Genomic DNA, 20706 nt, shown 5'->3' on the forward strand with positions numbered 1-20706 from the left:
GAGAGCTGACGGCTGATCCTAAATAGTTGCAGAGGATGAAAAATCCCATTGGAGGAAAAAATACAAAAATGTGATTATGGCATCTTCTTGTATTATTATTTTAATACAAACCCTGTAAAAGATTATTAAAGCCAGAATAATCTTCCGGGTGCACTTGGAGTGTATTACTTATACATTAAATAAGAATCAATAAGTACATTTAAAAATATCGAGAAAAAAACATTTCAAAGGATTTAAGAAGGAAAAGCAATTAACTTATTTGTAAGGATACAGACAAGACCTGCTTGCTTTTAAAAAGGCCGTTTTGGTCCCCTGCACTTTTTACCGTCCAAAAACAATGTTACGCTTTAGTAAACAGAGACGCGTCAAGCACTAGGACCAAGCGGAAAACGGCCGCTCAAACTGAAGCCTGTTTCCCTTAGTTTAGACCGCCCACAAGCTCCTCGATTGGCTCTGCCGTTTCTTGTGTGATTGGTCGTCCCCCGCTGTCACCAATCTGGCGCACAAGGCCTACATCACCATGCAGTATGGGAAGCATGCCGATAGCCTCTTACCTTAAGTTAAAATAGACCAGACGGGGGCCCTGGGCTTCCTCTGGGCTGGGTCACTCCTCTTTTTCCTCGATTATTCATGGGGTCTTTTGAACCATTCTTAGTCTGGCCCCTCACCTGAGACCATTTGCTATGGGAAACCCTCCCAGGAGCACAAAGCTCCAGACAACACAGCTCTCAGGGTCATAGGGACACACAAACCTCTCCACCACGGTAAGGTGATGGTTCCCGGAGAGGAGAAAGCAGATTAGCAGAGCAGCAGAGGAGCAGAGAACAGGAGCAGGTTAGCAGAGCAGAGGCACATATTAGCAGAGTAGCAGAGAAGCAGAGCAGAGCAAGGCAAGGCAAGGTAAGGCAAACTAAGGCAAGGCAAGCTAAGGCAAGGCAAGCTAAGGCAAGGCAAGGCAAGGCAAGGCAAGCTAAGGCAAGGCAAGCTAAGGCAAGGCAAGCTAAGGCAAGGCAAGGCAAATTTATTTATTTATTAAAAATGATAAAATAAGCAATAAGACAAATGCATGAATAGTAAAAGAAAGTCATTAAAGCAATAATAAGATTTTAAAAAGCACATAAAGGTTTAAGATTAGGAAGTTAAGATTACCTGCATGTTGGGTTATGGGAAAGCTGCAGTAAACAAAAGTGTTTTTAGGCCTGATTTAAAAGAGCTGACAGTCTGTGCACACCTCAGGTGTTCAGGGAGCTTGATCCACAGGTGTGGAGCATAAAAACTGAACGCCGCTTCAGCCTTTTTAGTTCTGACCCTGGGTATACAGAGTAAACCTAAGACCTGAGGAGTCTGGGTGCTTCAGATCGAACAAGCAGCTCAGAAATGTATTTTGGACATGCAGCAGTGGAATAGAGGAGGAGAGCAGAGCAGAAGAGCAGGTGTTTTTAATGCATTTTTTACCTATTTTTTTTTTTTTAATGCATTTTTAGATGTATTTTTGTATTTAGGTTTTTTATATATATGTTCGAGGGACTGATTTTGTTGGAGCATCGAATCGTTTTCTTGCTTCATCACGTGATTGTTGTGTTCATAGACTTGGGGTTCTTGCTGAACATGTTGGAGGTCGTGGTGTTGTGTTTCAAGATCCTTCTGATTGTGTTTAATTGCCTCTTCTGCATCACACGACAATTCCTTGACCTGAAGTTCTTGTTCCAGGTTCTGAGATGTTCTAAGTTCCTCCTGAACTTCATTGGCCTTCTGATTTTCGTGTTGCAAGTCATCACATTTTTGTCTCATGGCCTCTTTTCCATCACACAACTGTCTGTTGGCCTCCTTAAGTTGTAAAGTCAGGTCCAGATTTTGTTTGAACAGCAAATCCTTTTCTTGCTTGTTCACGAGATTCTTGTGTTCGGAGACTTTTAGTTGTCGCTGAACATTTCGGACCTCCTGGGTTTGATTTTTCAAATCCGTCAGAGTTTTTTCCATGTCATTTGCTCCAATACGCAACTTTTCCTTGTCTTCCTCAAGTTCTTCTTCCAGGTCCTGAATATTTTTGCACATCAACTCACACTTTTGTTCCGTCTTGTGATTTTTCTTTTCAGAGTCTTTGAGCCATTGTTGAACATTTCTGTGATTTTGCTGTTCTGTTTTGAGATCCAGCTGACTTTGTTTCAAGGTATTTTCTCTATCACACAACCTTTTGTTGACCTCGTCAAGTCTTCTTTCCAGTGCCTGATATCTTTGGACCATCAAATCGTTATTTTTCTCCCTCACGTCACAGTTGTTTTTGGATTCTTGGAGTTTTTGCTCAACATGTTCGAGCTGCTCGTGTTGCTTTGTGAGATCCTTCTTATTTTGTATAATTGTGTCTTTTGCTTCAAGCAACTTTGTGTTGGCCTCCTCAAGTTTTTCTTCAAGGGACAGATGTTTTATGAACATCAATTTGTTCTCTAGCTTCATCTCGTCATTGTTGTCTTCGGAGACTTTTAGTTTTTCCTGAACATTTTCGAGCTCCTGATGTAGCTTTTTGAAATCCTTCTCATTTTGTATCACAGTGACTCCCGTGTCAAACAACTCTTTGTTGACTTTCTCATTTTCCTCGATCAGAGCCTGTTTTTCTTTGAACATGGAGTCATTGTTTTGCTTCAGCTCTTGATTCTGGCGTTCAGCGACTTTGAGTTCTTGCTGAAGATTTTGCAAATACTGGTCTTTATTTTTGAGAGCCTTCTGATTTCTTTTGATCGTCTCTTCTACATCAGCCGACCTTTTTTTGTCTTTCTCAAATCTTTCTTCCAGGGCCTGAATTTGTTGGGACGCAGATTTCTCTTTTTCCTCCATTGCATTGTGGATCTGTATGAGGTTCTGCATTGCTTCTGCAAATGTTGTAGCACCTTTCTTGTCTACCTGTTCCATCAGTCTTCTCTTTAGCTCCTGGACCTCGGCTTGCAGACTGTCATTTTTCTGTGTCACGTCGTTTTTCCCTGCTGTGTTGTTTTGTCTCAGCTTTTCTATCTTTTGCCTAAACATTTTTTTCTCGGTTTGTAGGTCCTTGTTCTGTTTGTGGAATTCCTCCCTTTCTTGGTCGACGGTGTTCTTTTCACTGAGCAGCAAGTGATGTGATCTCTTGAGTTTATCGACTTGTTCCCGAAACATCTCATTCTCTATTTGAAGGGACCTCTTATGCTTGTTCTTTGAGTACTTGTACTTTTTGTTGAGATCTTCAATTTCGTGCTCTTGGTCCACATTTTCTCTTTGGAGTTCCCTGATTTTCTCTCTGAGGCCCTCAATCTCATGACTGCTGCTTGTGTGCGGCTCCTCTGAAGTCATTTTTTCTATCTATCTAGATCTATCTATCTATCTATCTACAATCTATCTCCTCTGTCTGTCTCTCTCTCTGTTTGGTTACAAGTGAATTTCGTTTGCCACTGAGTGATGGTGGATCTCTTTTATAGACTACCTGCCTCAGGAACGTGTGATGTCACGTGTGACACGCAGAATGCCTTTGAACATCCGAGCTTTGATGTCATGACGTCACCAAAGCTTTGATGTTCCGAGAAGGGGGTCACGTGACTGGCTGGACAAAAAGGTTGATTTAGGATTCTGGAATCCGCCATCTTGTCCCAACTCTCCTATATATATACAGTGTTGGGAGTAACGCGTTACAAACGTAATGCATTACGTTTTGCTGTAACGCGGTAATGTAAGGCATTACAAAAAAAACTGGTAATATTTTACTCGTACAAATCTCATTAACGCGCGTTACAATGCATTTTAAACCCGAAATCAATTGACTCTTCATTCGCGATCGCAAGATGGGCGAAGAGGCGGAGGCTCCGATTCTCCCCGTCGGTTTTGAACCGCTTTTATATCCGCTTCATACCGCTTTTGGAGTTTAAAACAGTAGGTTTACTTTAAAACGCGAGCGTCAGACGCTGTCAGAGCGTTAATGAACAGTGTTTTAGAGCTCCCCTAAATGTCTCAGGTAGGCTTTCAGGTAATTTCGCAGCATACAGCGCCTTCAGGGTCATTAAAAAGACGTACGGACAATCTGGAATGAAAAATGGCATCGTTATTTCTTCCCCGAATCCCATTCATGAACACAATAACTAATATCAGTTAACGAGTGGTTTTCCGTTTCTCGTTTTCCGTTTTTAAAACGAATAACGGGATACGAGTCATTTACCGGTTTTCGTTCTTTTATTTTGAAGCGAAAAACATCACATCCTGCTGTGTAATGAGCTGCATTGAACACAAGAAGATCTATTGAGAACATAAAATCCATATTTCCTTTTATTTTGGCGAAAAGTGATGCAAAAGTAATGTAAAAGTAGTGTAATGCCTTGGTGGTCATGTCAATGTGTTTAAGCTCACTATGTCCAGTATTCAGAATTTTAAACATTTATTCACAAATATGTTCTATTTTCTGCCAAGCGGAGCCAGCCAGTCCTGTGCACGTATGCAAATTAGCCATGTGCGCCAAACAGAAGACGTAACGTTGAGAATTCACACTAAGCAAGCGAAAGCTAAACCAGAGTGTTTCACTCACACACTTTGGGTTTACATCCCAAAAGGTGGCTGAATTACAGGGCACTGCACCGGGAAAAACATTGGAAAGAATGTGCATAGAAAGTCGCACGTATCTCCCCACGTCAGCTGAGTGCGAACCTGGCTTTCCCGTAATACCACGGACAACCAGACGCGCAACCAAGCGGAAAACGGCCGCTCAAGCTGAAGCCTGTTTCCCTTAGTCTAGACCGCCCACCCGCTGTCACTCCATCTTGCTTGCACACCGGTCTGCTAGTCTGCGGTCAGGAGTCCTACAGGAGTCCGCTACTAGAAGTTGGGAGTTTGTTCTGCCAGCTCGAAGGATTGTAATATCAGAGGTTTTATTTACATTAACGTTTGAATCGGTGTCCATGTGCGCGCGTGCGTGCGTGTGTATGTGTGTTTGGTAATTAGACGCAGCCAGGATGTCTAAAAAAAGAAAAGTGGACATAAGAGACTTCTTTAGAAGTCAAAGTGTAAGTTACTCAAAGAAATGCGTTACACCCATCCTGCAACACCTTCACTGGCTCCCAATAAAGCAGCACATCCACTTCAAGATCCTCCTCATCATTTACAAAGCTCTCAATAATCTGATCAATAAAATGTATTAGTATTATTGTTGTTATTATTACTATTGGATTAGAATTGGGTGATAATGTTTTGCTACATGATTTACAACCAGTCAAACCAAAAAAGGGAACAGTAAACTTAAAATTAGCAATAGAAAACTAGAAGAACTACTAGAAAACACAGTGAACTGAAAGAATTAGAGTTTTAAATACTTGTGTCCCCCCCACCTCTGAAATCAAAATTTCGTCCCCTTGTGTGTGTGTATGAGAGAGAGAGAGAGAGAGAGAGAAAACACACCAATTGATTTCGGGATTAAAATGCATTGTAACGCGCGTTACTGAGATTTGTACCGAGTAAAATATTACCACATTTTTTTTTTTTGTAATGCCTTACATTACCGCGTTACAGCAAAACGTAATGCATTACAGTAATGCATTACTTTTTTAACGCGTTACTCCCAACACTGTTGCGCAATATCTACATTTTCTCATGCGGCCTATAACATTACAATTTATTCACATTCACATTTCACATTTTATGAACGTTTTCAATGCAGACAATAGATGACTATAGCCTAAAGACAACCATTAACCCTGGGCTTCCTCTGGGCTGGGTCACTCCTCTTTTTCCTCGATTATTCATGGGGTCTTTTGAACCATTCTTAGTCTGGCCCCTCACCTGAGACCATTTGCTATGGGGAACCCTCCCAGGAGCACAAAGCTCCAGACAACACAGCTCTCAGGGTCATAGGGACACACAAACCTCTCCACCACGGTAAGGTGATGGTTCCCGGAGAGGAGAAAGCAGATTAGCAGAGCAGCAGAGGAGCAGGTTAGCAGAGCAGGTAAGCAGAGCAGAGGCACATATTAGCAGAGTGGCAGAGAAGCAGGGCAAGGCAAGGCAAGGCAAGGCAAGGCAAGCTAAGGCAAGGCAAGGCAAGGCAAGGCAAGCTAAGGCAAGGCAAGCTAAGGCAAGGCAAGGCAAGGCAAGGCAAGGCAAGGCAAGCTAAGGCAAGGCAAGCTAAGGCAAGGCAAGGCAAGGCAAGGCAAGGCAAATTTATTTATTTATTAAAAATGATAAAATAAGCAATAAGACAAATGCATGAATAGTAAAAGAAAGTCATTAAAACAATAATAAGATTTTAAAAAGCACATAAAGGTTTAAGATTAGGAAGTTAAGATTACCTGCATGTTGGGTTATGGGAAAGCTGCAGTAAGCAAAAGTGTTTTTAGGCCTGATTTAAAAGAGCTGACAGTCTGTGCACACCTCAGGTGTTCAGGGAGCTTGATCCACAGGTGTGGAGCATAAAAACTAAACGCTGCTTCGGCCTTTTTAGTTCTGACCCTGGGTATACAGAGTAAACCTAAGACCTGAGGAGTCTGGGTGCCTCAGATCGAACAAGCAGCTCAGAAATGTATTTTGGACATGCAGCAGTGGAATAGAGGAGGAGAGCAGAGCAGAAGAGCAGGTGTTTTTTATGCATTTTTACCTATTTTTTTTTTTTTTAATGCATTTTTAGATGTATTTTTGTATTTAGGTTTTTTATATATAAGTTCGAGGGACTGATGTTGTTGGAGCATCGAATCGTTTTCATGCTTCATCACGTGATTGTTGTGTTCAGAGCCTTGGGCTTCTTGCTGAACATGTTGGAGGTCCTGGTGTTGTGTTTCAAGATCCTTCTGATTGTGTTTAATTGCCTCTTCTGCATCACACGACAGTTCCTTGACCTGAAGTTCTTGTTCCAGGTTCTGAGATGTTCTAAGTTCCTCCTGAACTTCATTGGCCTTCTGATTTTCGTGTTGCAAGTCATCACATTTTTGTCTCATGTCCTCTTTTCCATCACACAACTGTCTGTTGGCCTCCTTAAGTTGTAAAGTCAGGTCCAGATTTTGTTTGAACAGCAAATCTTTTTCTTGCTTGTTCACAAGATTCTTGTGTTCGGAGACTTTTAGTTGTCGCTGAACATTTCGGACCTCCTGGGTTTGATTTTTCAAATCCGTCAGAGTTTTTTCCATGTCATTTGCTCCAATACGCAACTTTTCCTTGTCTTCCTCAAGTTCTTCTTCCAGGTCCTGAATATTTTTGCACATCAACTCACACTTTTGTTCCGTCTTGTGATTTTTCTTTTCAGAGTCTTTGAGCCATTGTTGAACATTTCTGTGATTTTGCTGTTCTGTTTTGAGATCCAGCTGACTTTGTTTCAAGGTATTTTCTCTATCACACAACCTTTTGTTGACCTCGTCAAGTCTTCTTTCCAATGCCTGATATCTTTGGACCAACAAATCGTTATTTTTCTCCCTCACGTCACAGTTGTTTTTGGATTCTTGGAGTTTTTGCTCAACATGTTCGAGCTGCTCGTGTTGCTTTGTGAGATCCTTCTTATTTTGTATAATTGTGTCTTTTGCTTCAAGCAACTTTGTGTTGGCCTCCTCAAGTTTTTCTTCAAGGGACAGATGTTTTATGAACATCAATTTGTTCTCTAGCTTCATCTTGTCATTGTTGTCTTCGGAGACTTTTAGTTTTTCCTGAACATTTTCGAGCTCCTGATGTAGCTTTTTGAAATCCTTCTCATTTTGTATCACAGTGACTCCCGTGTCAAACAACTCTTTGTTGACTTTCTCATTTTCCTCTATCAGGGCCTGTTTTTCTTTGAACATGGAGTCATTGTTTTGCTTCAGCTCTTGATTCTGGCGTTCAGCGACTTTGAGTTCTTGCTGAAGATTTTGCAAATACTGGTCTTTATTTTTGAGAGCCTTCTGATTTCTTTTGATCGTCTCTTCTACTGCAGCCGACATTTTTTTGTCTTTCTCAAATCTTTCTTCCAGGGCCTGAATTTGTTGGGACGCAGATTTCTCTTTTTCCTCAAGTGCATTGTGGATCTGTATGAGGTTCTGCATTGCTTCTGCAAATGTTTTAGCACCCTTCTTGTCTACCTGTTCCATCAGTCTTCTCTTAAGCTCCTGAACCTCGGCTTGCAGACTGTCATTTTTCTGTGTCACGTCGTTTTTCCCTGCTGTGTTGTTTTGTCTCAGCTTTTCTATCTTTTGCTGAAACATTTTTTTCTCGGTTTGTAGGTCCTTGTTCTGTTTGTGGAATTCCTCCCTTTCTTGGTCGACGGTGTTCTTTTCACTGAGCAGCAAGTGATGTGATCTCTTGAGTTTATCGACTTGTTCCCGAAACATCTCATTCTCTATTTGAAGGGACCTCTTATGCTTGTTCTTTGAGTACTTGTACTTTTTGTTGAGATCTTCAATTTCGTGCTCTTGGTCCACATTTTCTCTTTGGAGTTCCCTGATTTTCTCTCTGAGGCCCTCAATCTCATGACTGCTGCTTGTGTGCGGCTCCTCTGAAGTCATTTTTTCTATCTATCTAGATCTATCTATCTATCTACTATCTATCTCTCTGTCTGTCTGTCTCTCTCTCTGTTTGGTTAGAAGTGAATTTCGTTTGCCACTGAGTGATGGTGGATCTCTTTTATAGACTACCTGCCTCAGGAACGCGTGATGTCACGTGTGACACGCAGAATGCCTTTGAACATCCGAGCTTTGATGTCATGACGTCACTAAAGCTTTGATGTTCCGAGAAGGGGGTCACGTGACTGGCTGGACAAAAAGGCTGGTTTAGGATTCCGGAATCCGCCATCTTGTCCACACTCTCCTATATATATATATATATATATAAAATCAAGGTCATGTCAATGTGTTTAAGCTCACTATGTCCAGTATTCAGAATTTTAAACATTTATTCACAAATATGTTCTATTTTCTGCCAAGCGGAGCCAGCCAGTCCTGTGCACGTATGCAAATTAGCCATGTGCGCCAAACAGAAGACGTAACGTTGAGAATTCACACTAAGCAAGCGAAAGCTAAACCAGAGTGTTTCACTCACACACTTTGGGTTTACATCCCAAAAGGTGGCTGAATTACAGGGCACTGCACCGGGAAAAACATTGGAAAGAATGTGCATAGAAAGTCGCACGTATCTCCCCACGTCAGCTGAGTGCGAACCAGGCGTTTTCCGTAATACCACGGACAACCAGACGCGCAACCAAGCGGAAAACGGCCGCTCAAGCTGAAGCCTAGACCGCCCACCCGCTGTCACTCCATCTTGCTTGCACACCGGTCTGCTAGTCTGCGGTCTGGAGTCCTACAGGAGTCCGCTACTAGAAGTTGGGAGTTTGTTCTGCCAGCTCGACGGATTGTAATATCAGAGGTTTTATTTACATTAACGTTTGAATCGGTGTCCATGTGCGCGCGTGCGTGCGTGTGTATGTGTGTTTGGTAATTAGACGCAGCCAGGATGTCTAAAAAAAGAAAAGTGGACATAAGAGACTTCTTTAGAAGTCAAAGTGTAAGTTACTCAAAGAAATGCGTTACACCCATCCTGCAACACCTTCACTGGCTCCCAATAAAGCAGCACATCCACTTCAAGATCCTCCTCATCATTTACAAAGCTCTCAATAATCTGATCAATAAAATGTATTAGTATTATTGTTGTTATTATTACTATTGGATTAGAATTGGGTGATAATGTTTTGCTACATGATTTACAACCAGTCAAACCAAAAAAGGGAACAGTAAACTTAAAATTAGCAATAGAAAACTAGAAAAACTACTAGAAAACACAGGGAACTGAAAGAGTTAGAGTTTTAAATACTTGTGTCCCCCCCACCTCTGAAATCAAAATTTCGTCCCCTTGTGTGTGTGTGAGAGAGAGAGAGAGAGAGAGAGAGAGAGAGAGAGAGAGAGAGAAAACACACCAATTGATTTCGGGTTTAAAATGCATTGTAACGCGCGTTACTGAGATTTGTACCGAGTAAAATATTACCAATTTTTTTTTTTTGTAATGCCTTACATTACCGCGTTACAGCAAAACGTGATGCATTACAGTAATGCATTACTTTTGTAACGCGTTACTCCCAACACTGTTGCGCAATATCTACATTTTCTCATGCGGCCTATAACATTACAATTTATTCACATTCACATTTCACATTTTATGAACGTTTTCAATGCAGACAATAGATGACTATAGCCTAAAGACAACCATTAACCCTGGGCTTCCTCTGGGCTGGGTCACTCCTCTTTTTCCTCGATTATTCATGGGGTCTTTTGAACCATTCTTAGTCTGGCCCCTCACCTGAGACCATTTGCTATGGGGAACCCTCCCAGGAGCACAAAGCTCCAGACAACACAGCTCTCAGGGTCATAGGGACACACAAACCTCTCCACCACGGTAAGGTGATGGTTCCCGGAGAGGAGAAAGCAGATTAGCAGAGCAGCAGAGGAGCAGGTTAGCAGAGCAGGTAAGCAGAGCAGAGGCACATATTAGCAGAGTGGCAGAGAAGCAGGGCAAGGCAAGGCAAGCTAAGGCAAGGCAAGGCAAGGCAAGCTAAGGCAAGGCAAGGCAAGGCAAGGCAAGGCAAGGCAAGGCAAGGCAAGCTAAGGCAAGGCAAGCTAAGGCAAGGCAAGGCAAGGCAAGGCAAATTTATTTATTTATTAAAAATGATAAAATAAGCAATAAGACAAATGCATGAATAGTAAAAGAAAGTCATTAAAACAATAATAAGATTTTAAAAAGCACATAAAGGTTTAAGATTAGGAAGTTAAGATTACCTGCATGTTGGGTTATGGGAAAGCTGCAGTAAACAAAAGTGTTTTTAGGCCTGATTTAAAAGAGCTGACAGTCTGTGCACACCTCAGGTGTTCAGGGAGCTTGATCCACAGGTGTGGAGCATAAAAACTGAACGCTGCTTCGGCCTTTTTAGTTCTGACCCTGGGTATACAGAGTAAACCTAAGACCTGAGGAGTCTGGGTGCCTCAGATCGAACAAGCAGCTCAGAAATGTATTTTGGACATGCAGCAGTGGAATAGAGGAGGAGAGCAGAGCAGAAGAGCAGGTGTTTTTTATGCATTTTTACCTATTTTTTTTTTTTTTAATGCATTTTTAGATGTATTTTTGTATTTAGGTTTTTTATATATATGTTCGAGGGACTGATGTTGTTGGAGCATCGAATCGTTTTCATGCTTCATCACGTGATTGTTGTGTTCAGAGCCTTGGGGTTCTTGCTGAACATGTTGGAGGTCGTGGTGTTGTGTTTCAAGATCCTTCTGATTGTGTTTAATTGCCTCTTCTGCATCACACGACAATTCCTTGACCTGAAGTTCTTCTTCCAGGTTCTGAGATGTTCTAAGTTCCTCCTGAACTTCATTGGCCTTCTGATTTTCCTGTTGCAAGTCATCACATTTTTGTCTCATGTCCTCTTTTCCATCACACAACTGTCTGTTGGCCTCCTTAAGTTGTAAAGTCAGGTCCAGATTTTGTTTGAACAGCAAATCCTTTTCTTGCTTGTTCACGAGATTCTTGTGTTCGGAGACTTTTAGTTGTCGCTGAACATTTCGGACCTCCTGGGTTTGATTTTTCAAATCCGTCAGAGTTTTTTCCATGTCCTTTGCTCCATTACGCAACTTTTCCTTGTCTTCCTCAAGTTCTTCTTCCAGGTCCTGAATATTTTTGCACATCAACTCACACTTTTGTTCCGTCTTGTGATTTTTCTTTTCAGAGTCTTTGAGCTCTTGTTGAACATTTCTGTGATTTTGCTGTTCTGTTTTGAGATCCAGCTGACTTTGTTTCAAGGTATTTTCTCTATCACACAACCTTTTGTTGACCTCGTCAAGTCTTTTTTCCAGTGCCTGATATCTTTGGACCATCAAATCGTTATTTTTCTCCCTCACGTCACAGTTGTTTTTGGATTCTTGGAGTTTTTGCTCAACATGTTCGAGCTGCTCGTGTTGCTTTGTGAGGTCCTTCTTATTTTGTATAATTGTGTCTTTTGCTTCAAGCAACTTTGTGTTGGCCTCCCCAAGTTTTTCTTCAAGGGACAGATGTTTTATGAACATCAATTTGTTCTCTATCTTCATCTTGTCATTGTTGTCTTCGGAGACTTTTAGTTTTTCCTGAACATTTTCGAGCTCCTGATGTAGCTTTTTGAAATCCTTCTCATTTTGTATCACAGTGACTCCCGTGTCAAACAACTCTTTGTTGACTTTCTCATTTTCCTCTATCAGGGCCTGTTTTTCTTTGAACATGGAGTCATTGTTTTGCTTCAGCTCTTGATTCTGGCGTTCAGCGACTTTGAGTTCTTGCTGAAGATTTTGCAAATACTGGTCTTTATTTTTGAGAGCCTTCTGATTTCTTTTGATCGTCTCTTCTACTGCAGCCGACATTTTTTTGTCTTTCTCAAATCTTTCTTCCAGGGCCTGAATTTGTTGGGACGCAGATTTCTCTTTTTCCTCAAGTGCATTGTGGATCTGTATGAGGTTCTGCATTGCTTCTGCAAATGTTGTAGCACCTTTCTTGCCTACCTGTTCCATCAGTCTTCTCTTTAGCTCCTGGACCTCGGCTTGCAGACTGTCATTTTTCTGTGTCACGTCGTTTTTCCCTGCTGTGTTGTTTTGTCTCAGCTTTTCTATCTTTTGCTGAAACATTTTTTTCTTGGTTTGTAGGTCCTTGTTCTGTTTGTGGAATTCCTCCCTTTCTTGGTCGACGGTGTTCTTTTCACTGAGCAGCAAGTGATGTGATCTCTTGAGTTTATCGACTTGTTCCCGAAACATCTCATTCTCTATTTGAAGGGACCTCTTATGCTTGTTCTTTGAGTACTTGTACTTTTTGTTGAGATCTTCAATTTCGTGCTCTTGGTCCACATTTTCTCTTTGGAGTTCCCTGATTTTCTCTCTGAGGCCCTCAATCTCATGACTGCTGCTTGTGTGCGGCTCCTCTGAAGTCATTTTTTCTATCTATCTAGATCTATCTATCTATCTACTATCTATCTCTCTGTCTGTCTGTCTCTCTCTCTCTGTTTGGTTAGAAGTGAATTTCGTTTGCCACTGAGTGATGGTGGATCTCTTTTATAGACTACCTGCCTCAGGAACGTGTGATGTCACGTGTGACACGCAGAATGCCTTTGAACATCCGCGCTTTGATGTCATGACGTCACCAAAGCTTTGATGTTCCGAGAAGGGGGTCACATGACTGGCTGGACAAAAAGGCTGGTTTAGGATTCCGGAATCCGCCATCTTGTCCACACTCTCCTATATATATATATATATATATATATATATATATATATATATATATATATATATATATATATATAAAATCAAGGTCATGTCAATGTGTTTAAGCTCACTATGTCCAGTATTCTGAATTTTAAACATTTATTCACAAATATGTTCTATTTTCTGCCAAGCGGAGCCAGCCAGTCCTGTGCACGTATGCAAATTAGCCATGTGCGCCAAACAGAAGACGTAACGTTGAGAATTCACACTAAGCAAGCGAAAGCTAAACCAGAGTGTTTCACTCACACACTTTGGGTTTACATCCCAAAAGGTGGCTGAATTACAGGGCACTGCACCAGGAAAAACATTGGAAAGAATGTGCATAGAAAGTCGCACGTATCTCCCCACGTCAGCTGAGTGCGAACCAGGCGTTTTCCGTAATACCACGGACAACCAGACGCGCAACCAAGCGGAAAACGGCCGCTCAAGCTGAAGCCTAGACCGCCCACCCGCTGTCACTCCATCTTGCTTGCACACCGGTCTGCTAGTCTGCGGTCAGGAGTCCTACAGGAGTCCGCTACTAGAAGTTGGGAGTTTGTTCTGCCAGCTCGAAGGATGTTAATATAAGAGGTTTCATTTACATTAACGTTTGAATCGGTGTCCATGTGCGTGCGCGCGTGCGTATGTGTGTTTGGTAATTAGACGCAGCCAGGATGTCTAAAAAAAGAAAAGTGGACATAAGAGACCTCTTTAGAAGTCAGAGTGTAAGTTACTCAAAGAAATGCGTTACACCCATCCTGCAACACCTTCACTGGCTCCCAATAAAGCAGCACATCCACTTCAAGATCCTCCTCATCATTTACAAAGCTCTCAATAATCTGATCAATAAAATGTATTATTATTATTGTTGTTATTATTACTATTGGATTAGAATTGGGTGATAATGTTTTGCTACATGCTTTACAACCAGTCAAACCAAAAAAGGGAACAGTAAACTTAAAAGCATTAGAAAACTAGAAGAACTACTAGAAAACACAGTGAACTGAAAGAGTTAGAGTTTTAAATACTTGTGTCCCCCCCACCTCTGAAATCAAAATTTCGTCCCCTTGTGTGTGTGTGTGAGAGAGAGAGAGAGAGAGAGAGAGAGAGAGAGAGAGAGAGAGAGAGAGAGAGAGAGAGAGAGAGAGAGAGAGAGAGAGAGAGAGAGAGAGAGAGAAAACACACCAATTGATTTCGGGTTTAAAATGCATTGTAACGCGCGTTACTGAGATTTGTACCGAGTAAAATATTACCCATTTTTTTTTTTTTGTAATGCCTTACATTACCGCGTTACAGCAAAACGTAATGCATTGAAGTAATGCATTACTTTTGTAACGCGTTACTCCCAACACTGTTACGCAATATCTACATTTTCTCATGCGGCCTATAACATTACAATTTATTCACATTTCACATTTTGTGAACGTTTTCAATGCAGACAATAGATGACTATAGCCTAAAGACAACCATTAACCCTGGGCTTCCTCTGGGCTGGGTCACTCCTCTTTTTCCTCGATTATTCATGGGGTCTTTTGAACCATTCTTAGTCTGGCCCCTCACCTGAGACCATTTGCTATGGGAAAACCTCCCAGGAGCCCAAAGCTCCAGACAACACAGCTCTCAGGGTCATAGGGACACACAAACCTCTCCACCACGGTAAGGTGATGGTTCCCGGAGAGGAGAAAGCAGATTAGCAGAGCAGCAGAGGAGCAGAGAACAGGAGCAGGTTAGCAGAGCAGAGACACATATTAGCAGAGTGGCAGAGAAGCAGAGCAAGGCAAGCTAAGGCAAGGCAAGGCAAGGCAAGCTAAGGCAAGCTAAGGCAAGGCAAGGCAAGGCAAGCTAAGGCAAGGCAAGCTAAGGCAAGGCAAGGCAAGGCAAGGCAAGCTAAGGCAAGGCAAGGCAAGGCAAATTTATTTATTTATTAAAAATGATAAAATAAGCAATAAGACAAATGCATGAATAGTAAAAGAAAGTCATTAAAACAATAATAAGATTTTAAAAAGCACATAAAGGTTTAAGATTAGGAAGTTAAGATTACCTGCATGTTGGGTTATGGGAAAGCTGCAGTAAGCAAAAGTGTTTTTAGGCCTGATTTAAAAGAGCTGACAGTCTGTGCACACCTCAGGTGTTCAGGGAGCTTGATCCACAGGTGTGGAGCATAAAACCTGAACGCTGCTTCAGCCTTTTTAGTTCTGACCCTGGGTATACAGAGTAAACCTAAGACCTGAGGAGTCTGGGTGCTTCAGATCGAACAAGCAGCTCAGAAATGTATTTTGGACATGCAGCAGTGGAATAGAGGAGGAGAGCAGAGCAGAAGAGCAGGTGTTTTTTATGCATTTTTACCTATTTTTTTTTTTTTTAATGCATTTTTAGATGTATTTTTGTATTTAGGTTTTTTATATATATGTTCGAGGGACTGATTTTGTTGGAGCATCGAATCGTTTTCTTGCTTCATCACGTGATTGTTGTGTTCAGAGCCTTGGGGTTCTTGCTGAACATGTTGGAGGTCGTGGTGTTGTGTTTCAAGATCCTTCTGATTGAGTTTAATTGCCTCTTCTGCATCACACGACAATTCCTTGACCTGAAGTTCTTCTTCCAGGTTCTGAGATGTTCTAAGTTCCTCCTGAACTTCATTGGCCTTCTGATTTTCGTGTTGCAAGTCATCACATTTTTGTCTCATGGCCTCTTTTCCATCACACAACTGTCTGTTGGCCTCCTTAAGTTGTAAAGTCAGGTCCAGATTTTGTTTGAACAGCAAATCTTTTTCTTGCTTGTTCACGAGATTCTTGTGTTCGGAGACTTTTAGTTGTCGCTGAACATTTCGGACCTCCTGGGTTTGATTTTTCAAATCCGTCAGAGTTTTTTCCATGTCCTTTGCTCCATTACGCAACTTTTCCTTGTCTTCCTCAAGTTCTTCTTCCAGGTCCTGAATATTTTTGCACATCAACTCACACTTTTGTTCCGTCTTGTGATTTTTCTTTTCAGAGTCTTTGAGCTCTTGTTGAACATTTCTGTGATTTTGCTGTTCTGTTTTGAGATCCAGCTGACTTTGTTTCAAGGTATTTTCTCTATCACACAACCTTTTGTTGACCTCGTCAAGTCTTCTTTCCAGTGCCTGATATCTTTGGACCATCAAATCGTTATTTTTCTCCCTCACGTCACAGTTGTTTTTGGATTCTTGGAGTTTTTGCTCAACATGTTCGAGCTGCTCGTGTTGCTTTGTGAGGTCCTTCTTATTTTGTATAATTGTGTCTTTTGCTTCAAGCAACTTTGTGTTGGCCTCCTCAAGTTTTTCTTCAAGGGACAGATGTTTTATGAACATCAATTTGCTCTCTATCTTCATCTTGTCATTGTTGTCTTCGGAGACTTTTAGTTTTTCCTGAACATTTTCGAGCTCCTGATGTAGCTTTTTGAAATCCTTCTCATTTTGTATCACAGTGACTCCCGTGTCAAACAACTCTTTGTTGACTTTCTCATTTTCCTCTATCAGGGCCTGTTTTTCTTTGAACATGGAGTCATTGTTTTGCTTCAGCTCTTGATTCTGGCGTTCAGCGACTTTGAGTTCTTGCTGAAGATTTTGCAAATACTGGTCTTTATTTTTGAGAGCCTTCTGATTTCTTTTGATCGTCTCTTCTACTGCAGCCGACATTTTTTTGTCTTTCTCAAATCTTTCTTCCAGGGCCTGAATTTGTTGGGACGCAGATTTCTCTTTTTCCTCAAGTGCATTGTGGATCTGTATGAGGTTCTGCATTGCTTCTGCAAATGTTGTAGCACCTTTCTTGTCTACCTGTTCCATCAGTCTTCTCTTTAGCTCCTGGACCTCGGCTTGCAGACTGTCATTTTTCTGTGTCACGTCGTTTTTCCCTGCTGTGTTGTTCTGTCTCAGCTTTTCTATCTTTTGCTGAAACATTTTTTTCTCAGTTTGTAGGTCCTTGTTCTGTTTGTGGAATTCCTCCCTTTCTTGGTCGACGGTGTTCTTTTCACTGAGCAGCAAGTGATGTGATCTCTTGAGTTTATCGACTTGTTCCCGAAACATCTCATTCTCTATTTGAAGGGACCTCTTATGCTTGTTCTTTGAGTACTTGTACTTTTTGTTGAGATCTTCAATTTCGTGCTCTTGGTCCACATTTTCTCTTTGGAGTTCCCTGATTTTCTCTCTGAGGCCCTCAATCTCATGACTGCTGCTTGTGTGCGGCTCCTCTGAAGTCATTTTTTCTATCTATCTCTCTGTCTGTCTGTCTCTCTCTCTGTTTGGTTAGAAGTGAATTTCGTTTGCCACTGAGTGATGGTGGATCTCTTTTATAGACTACCTGCCTCAGGAACGTGTGATGTCACGTGTGACACGCAGAATGCCTTTGAACATTTGAGCTTTGATGTCATGACGTCACCAAAGCTTTGATGTTCCGAGAAGGGGGTCACGTGACTGGCTGGACAAAAAGGCTGGTTTAGGATTCCGGAATCCGCCATCTTGTCCCATATATATATATATATATATGGGACAAGACCTTGACTATATATATATAGTCAAGGTCATGTCAATGTGTTTAAGCTCACTATGTCCAGTATTCAGAATTTTAAACATTTATTCACAAATATGTTCTATTTTCTGCCAAGCGGAGCCAGCCAGTCCTGTGCACGTATATGCAAATTAGCCATGTGCGCCAAACAGAAGACGTAACGTTGAGAATTCACACTAAGCAAGCGAAAGCTAAACCAGAGTGTTTCACTCACACACTTTGGGTTTATATCCCAAAAGGTGGCTGAATTACAGGGCACTGCACCGGGAAAAACATTGGAAAGAATGTGCATAGAAAGTCGCACGTATCTCCCCACGTCAGCTGAGTGCGAACCAGGCTTTTCCGTAATACCACGGACAACCAGACGCGCAACCAAGCGGAAAACGGCCGCTCAAACTGAAGCCTGTTTCCCTTAGTCTAGACCGCCCACCAACTGTCACTCCATCTTGCTTGCACACCGGTCTGCTAGTCTGCGGTCAGGAGTCCTACAGGAGTCCGCTACTAGAAGTTGGGAGTTTGTTCTGCCAGCTCGAAGGATTGTAATATCAGAGGTTTCCTTTACATTAACGTTTGAATCGGTGTCCATGTGCGCGCGTGCATGCGTGTGTATGTGTGTTTGGTGATTAGACGCAGCCAGGATGTCTAAAAAAAGAAAAGTGGACATAAGAGACTTCTTCAGAAGTCAGAGTGTTACTCAAAGAAATGCGTTACACCCATCCTGCAACACCTTCACTGGCTCCCAATAAAGCAGCACATCCACTTCAAGATCCTCCTCATCATTTACAAAGCTCTCAATAATCTGATCAATAAAATGTATTATTATTATTGTTGTTATTATGACTATTGGATTAGAATTGGGTGATAATGTTTTGCTGCATGATTTACAACCAGTCAAACCAAAAAAGGGAACAGTAAACTTAAAAGCATTAGAAAACTAGAAGAACTACTAGAAAACAGTGAACTGAAAGAGTTAGAGTTTTATTAAAAATACTTGTGTCCCCCCCCCCCCCCCACTTCTGAAATGAAAATTTCATCCTTGACCGAGTGTCACTGGCCTTTTAGCACCTGGGCTCACTTTGGTGTTCTCAGCCCCGGCTGGCAGAGCCCATGGCGCTGTAGCGACGCCTCGATGTGATGTTTTACTCACGGACTCCTTTGTGCTTCGCTGCCTCCTGCCAAGACCTACAGACTCTGCACAGCAGGAACCCCAGAGTCAAAGAGCTGTCCACGCACCTCTCTGAGCGGCAAAACATGCCTCTAATAGGACCAAAATAAATCTGTAGATTAAACAGGTTTTCAGTTTAAGCTTTAATTACTGAATTACTCAAAGGGATTTCTCCAAGGAAGGATAGATGGGAAAGGACAAGAAGTAAAAAAGGTAGACAGATGGGAAACGGGGGGGGAGAAGTTAAGTCAAATTGATTTACAAAGCACTTACAGAGCAGGTTTGTCCCAAAGTGCTTAAAGATAAGACATCAAGATGAGGACAGATCTTGCTGAACTTGCCATGTCCATGTGTGCGTGGGGATCAACCTCTCCTAAATGATTGTTTGGTCTGCATCCTCTCTCTTGCAGTTCGGGGAGAACCGGCATGTGCTGCAGGCCCTGCGGACGCTGCTGGACGAGTTTCGAGAGGAGCTGCGGGAGGAGGAGGCGCGGCGATGCCAACTGCAGCAGTCGTACGCCAATGACAAAGCCGCCTGGGAGGTCAAGTGGGCAGAGATGAAGTGCCAGTTTGCCCAGGTACAGATGGCGTCTCAGCGCCCACCTTAAAGGGACAGGACACAATCTGTTGCAGGAAACTTAATGGTGCATTCAATAAGCAGCGAGGTGACAGTAAACAGGTTGCCTTCTCACAACAAAGGGCAAAGCGGTAACAAGTTAAAAACAACCTCTTTTGATGTCAATTGGTGTCATTTTGAAAGTGCTGCAATGGAATGAAGTCATATCACGAGAGACAAACGGATACAATCCAATTCATGATCACCCCTCGACAATTCAATTAAAAGAGGAAGGATCGGTTCCAATTAGACAAATAAGTGATGAATCACCTGCTAGGCAGTAATGAGTACATTCTGTCACTGTGCAAAGTAATTCATTCAGCAGCGTTCCTAATTGTTCGACGTGCCTCTAAGCATTTCTTAAGGAACTCAAAACACCCATGAAGTATCTTCATCGAATCCTGATATCAGTTATTTTGTATGGAAGTTGCTGGTTTTTTAAGATTAGTTTTTTTTCTCCAAATGTTTTTTTAAAACAGCATTTATAGCATTGCTGACACTCAGGAAAAATAACCTTTTTAAAGGCCACTCTGGTAGGATGGGGGAGGTGGACTCCAAGGCTCGCTACTCTAACATCGTTAAAGTTGATGGACAGAGTTTCCCTGATGTCGGCCATACTATCTGCCCAGAGATTTTGTTGCTGCTTTTTTACTTTCCTTCCGATGCAGTGTTTTCTTGTGTAGCCTCAAGGACTATAGCTGCATTTCGTTGTCTTATACAATGTCAAACATTTTAAAGAAAGAAAGAATGAAAAGACCAAAAGCAGCACACCATTAAAAGACACTGATGAGATGCTGAGATGATTAAAATACAGCCGTTTAAGTAACAGATTCATGACTCAGAAGGCTTTTTTATATTAGTTTTTATATTATGAGTCAGGATTTTGCAATTATTACAAAAGTGATTGCATAATATAATTGTTTGTCACCTAATGAAAGCACATCCGTGCAGATTTCGATCGATACCAAACCAACGGCAAAAACAATTCTGGAAAATACTGAAAATTCATCAGATGCATATCTGCATTCGGCTCATGAGAATCCAAACAAAACTGCTTTTTTGATAATCATTTTCAGATTATCTTTCACAGGAAATGCTCTTTTTCTTGCAACATGATTTCTACACTGTTGCATTGATACTTTTACAAGTAAAAGATCTGAGTCTTTCTATCATCACAAGTCTCCCTGCTATTTGGGTTGT

The 20706-nt window shown here is 41.7% G+C and overlaps 1 protein-coding gene across 5 annotated transcripts in view; it reads left to right on the forward strand.

Annotated features, from left to right (window-relative positions):
- The window catches only part of mtcl1 (microtubule crosslinking factor 1), a 68999-nt gene that overhangs the window by 34466 nt on the left and 13827 nt on the right, over positions 1-20706 (forward strand). For all 5 annotated transcript variants that reach the window (XM_084007365.1, XM_084007367.1, XM_084007368.1 and 2 more), the window contains one exon: positions 19301-19468. In XM_084007365.1, the coding sequence (XP_083863491.1) occupies positions 19301-19468 (168 nt within the window). The remainder of the gene's footprint in view (positions 1-19300; positions 19469-20706) is intronic.

Source organism: Eutrigla gurnardus (assembly GCF_963514095.1).
Source record: "Eutrigla gurnardus genome assembly, chromosome: 4".
Taxonomy (NCBI): domain Eukaryota; kingdom Metazoa; phylum Chordata; class Actinopteri; order Perciformes; family Triglidae; genus Eutrigla; species Eutrigla gurnardus.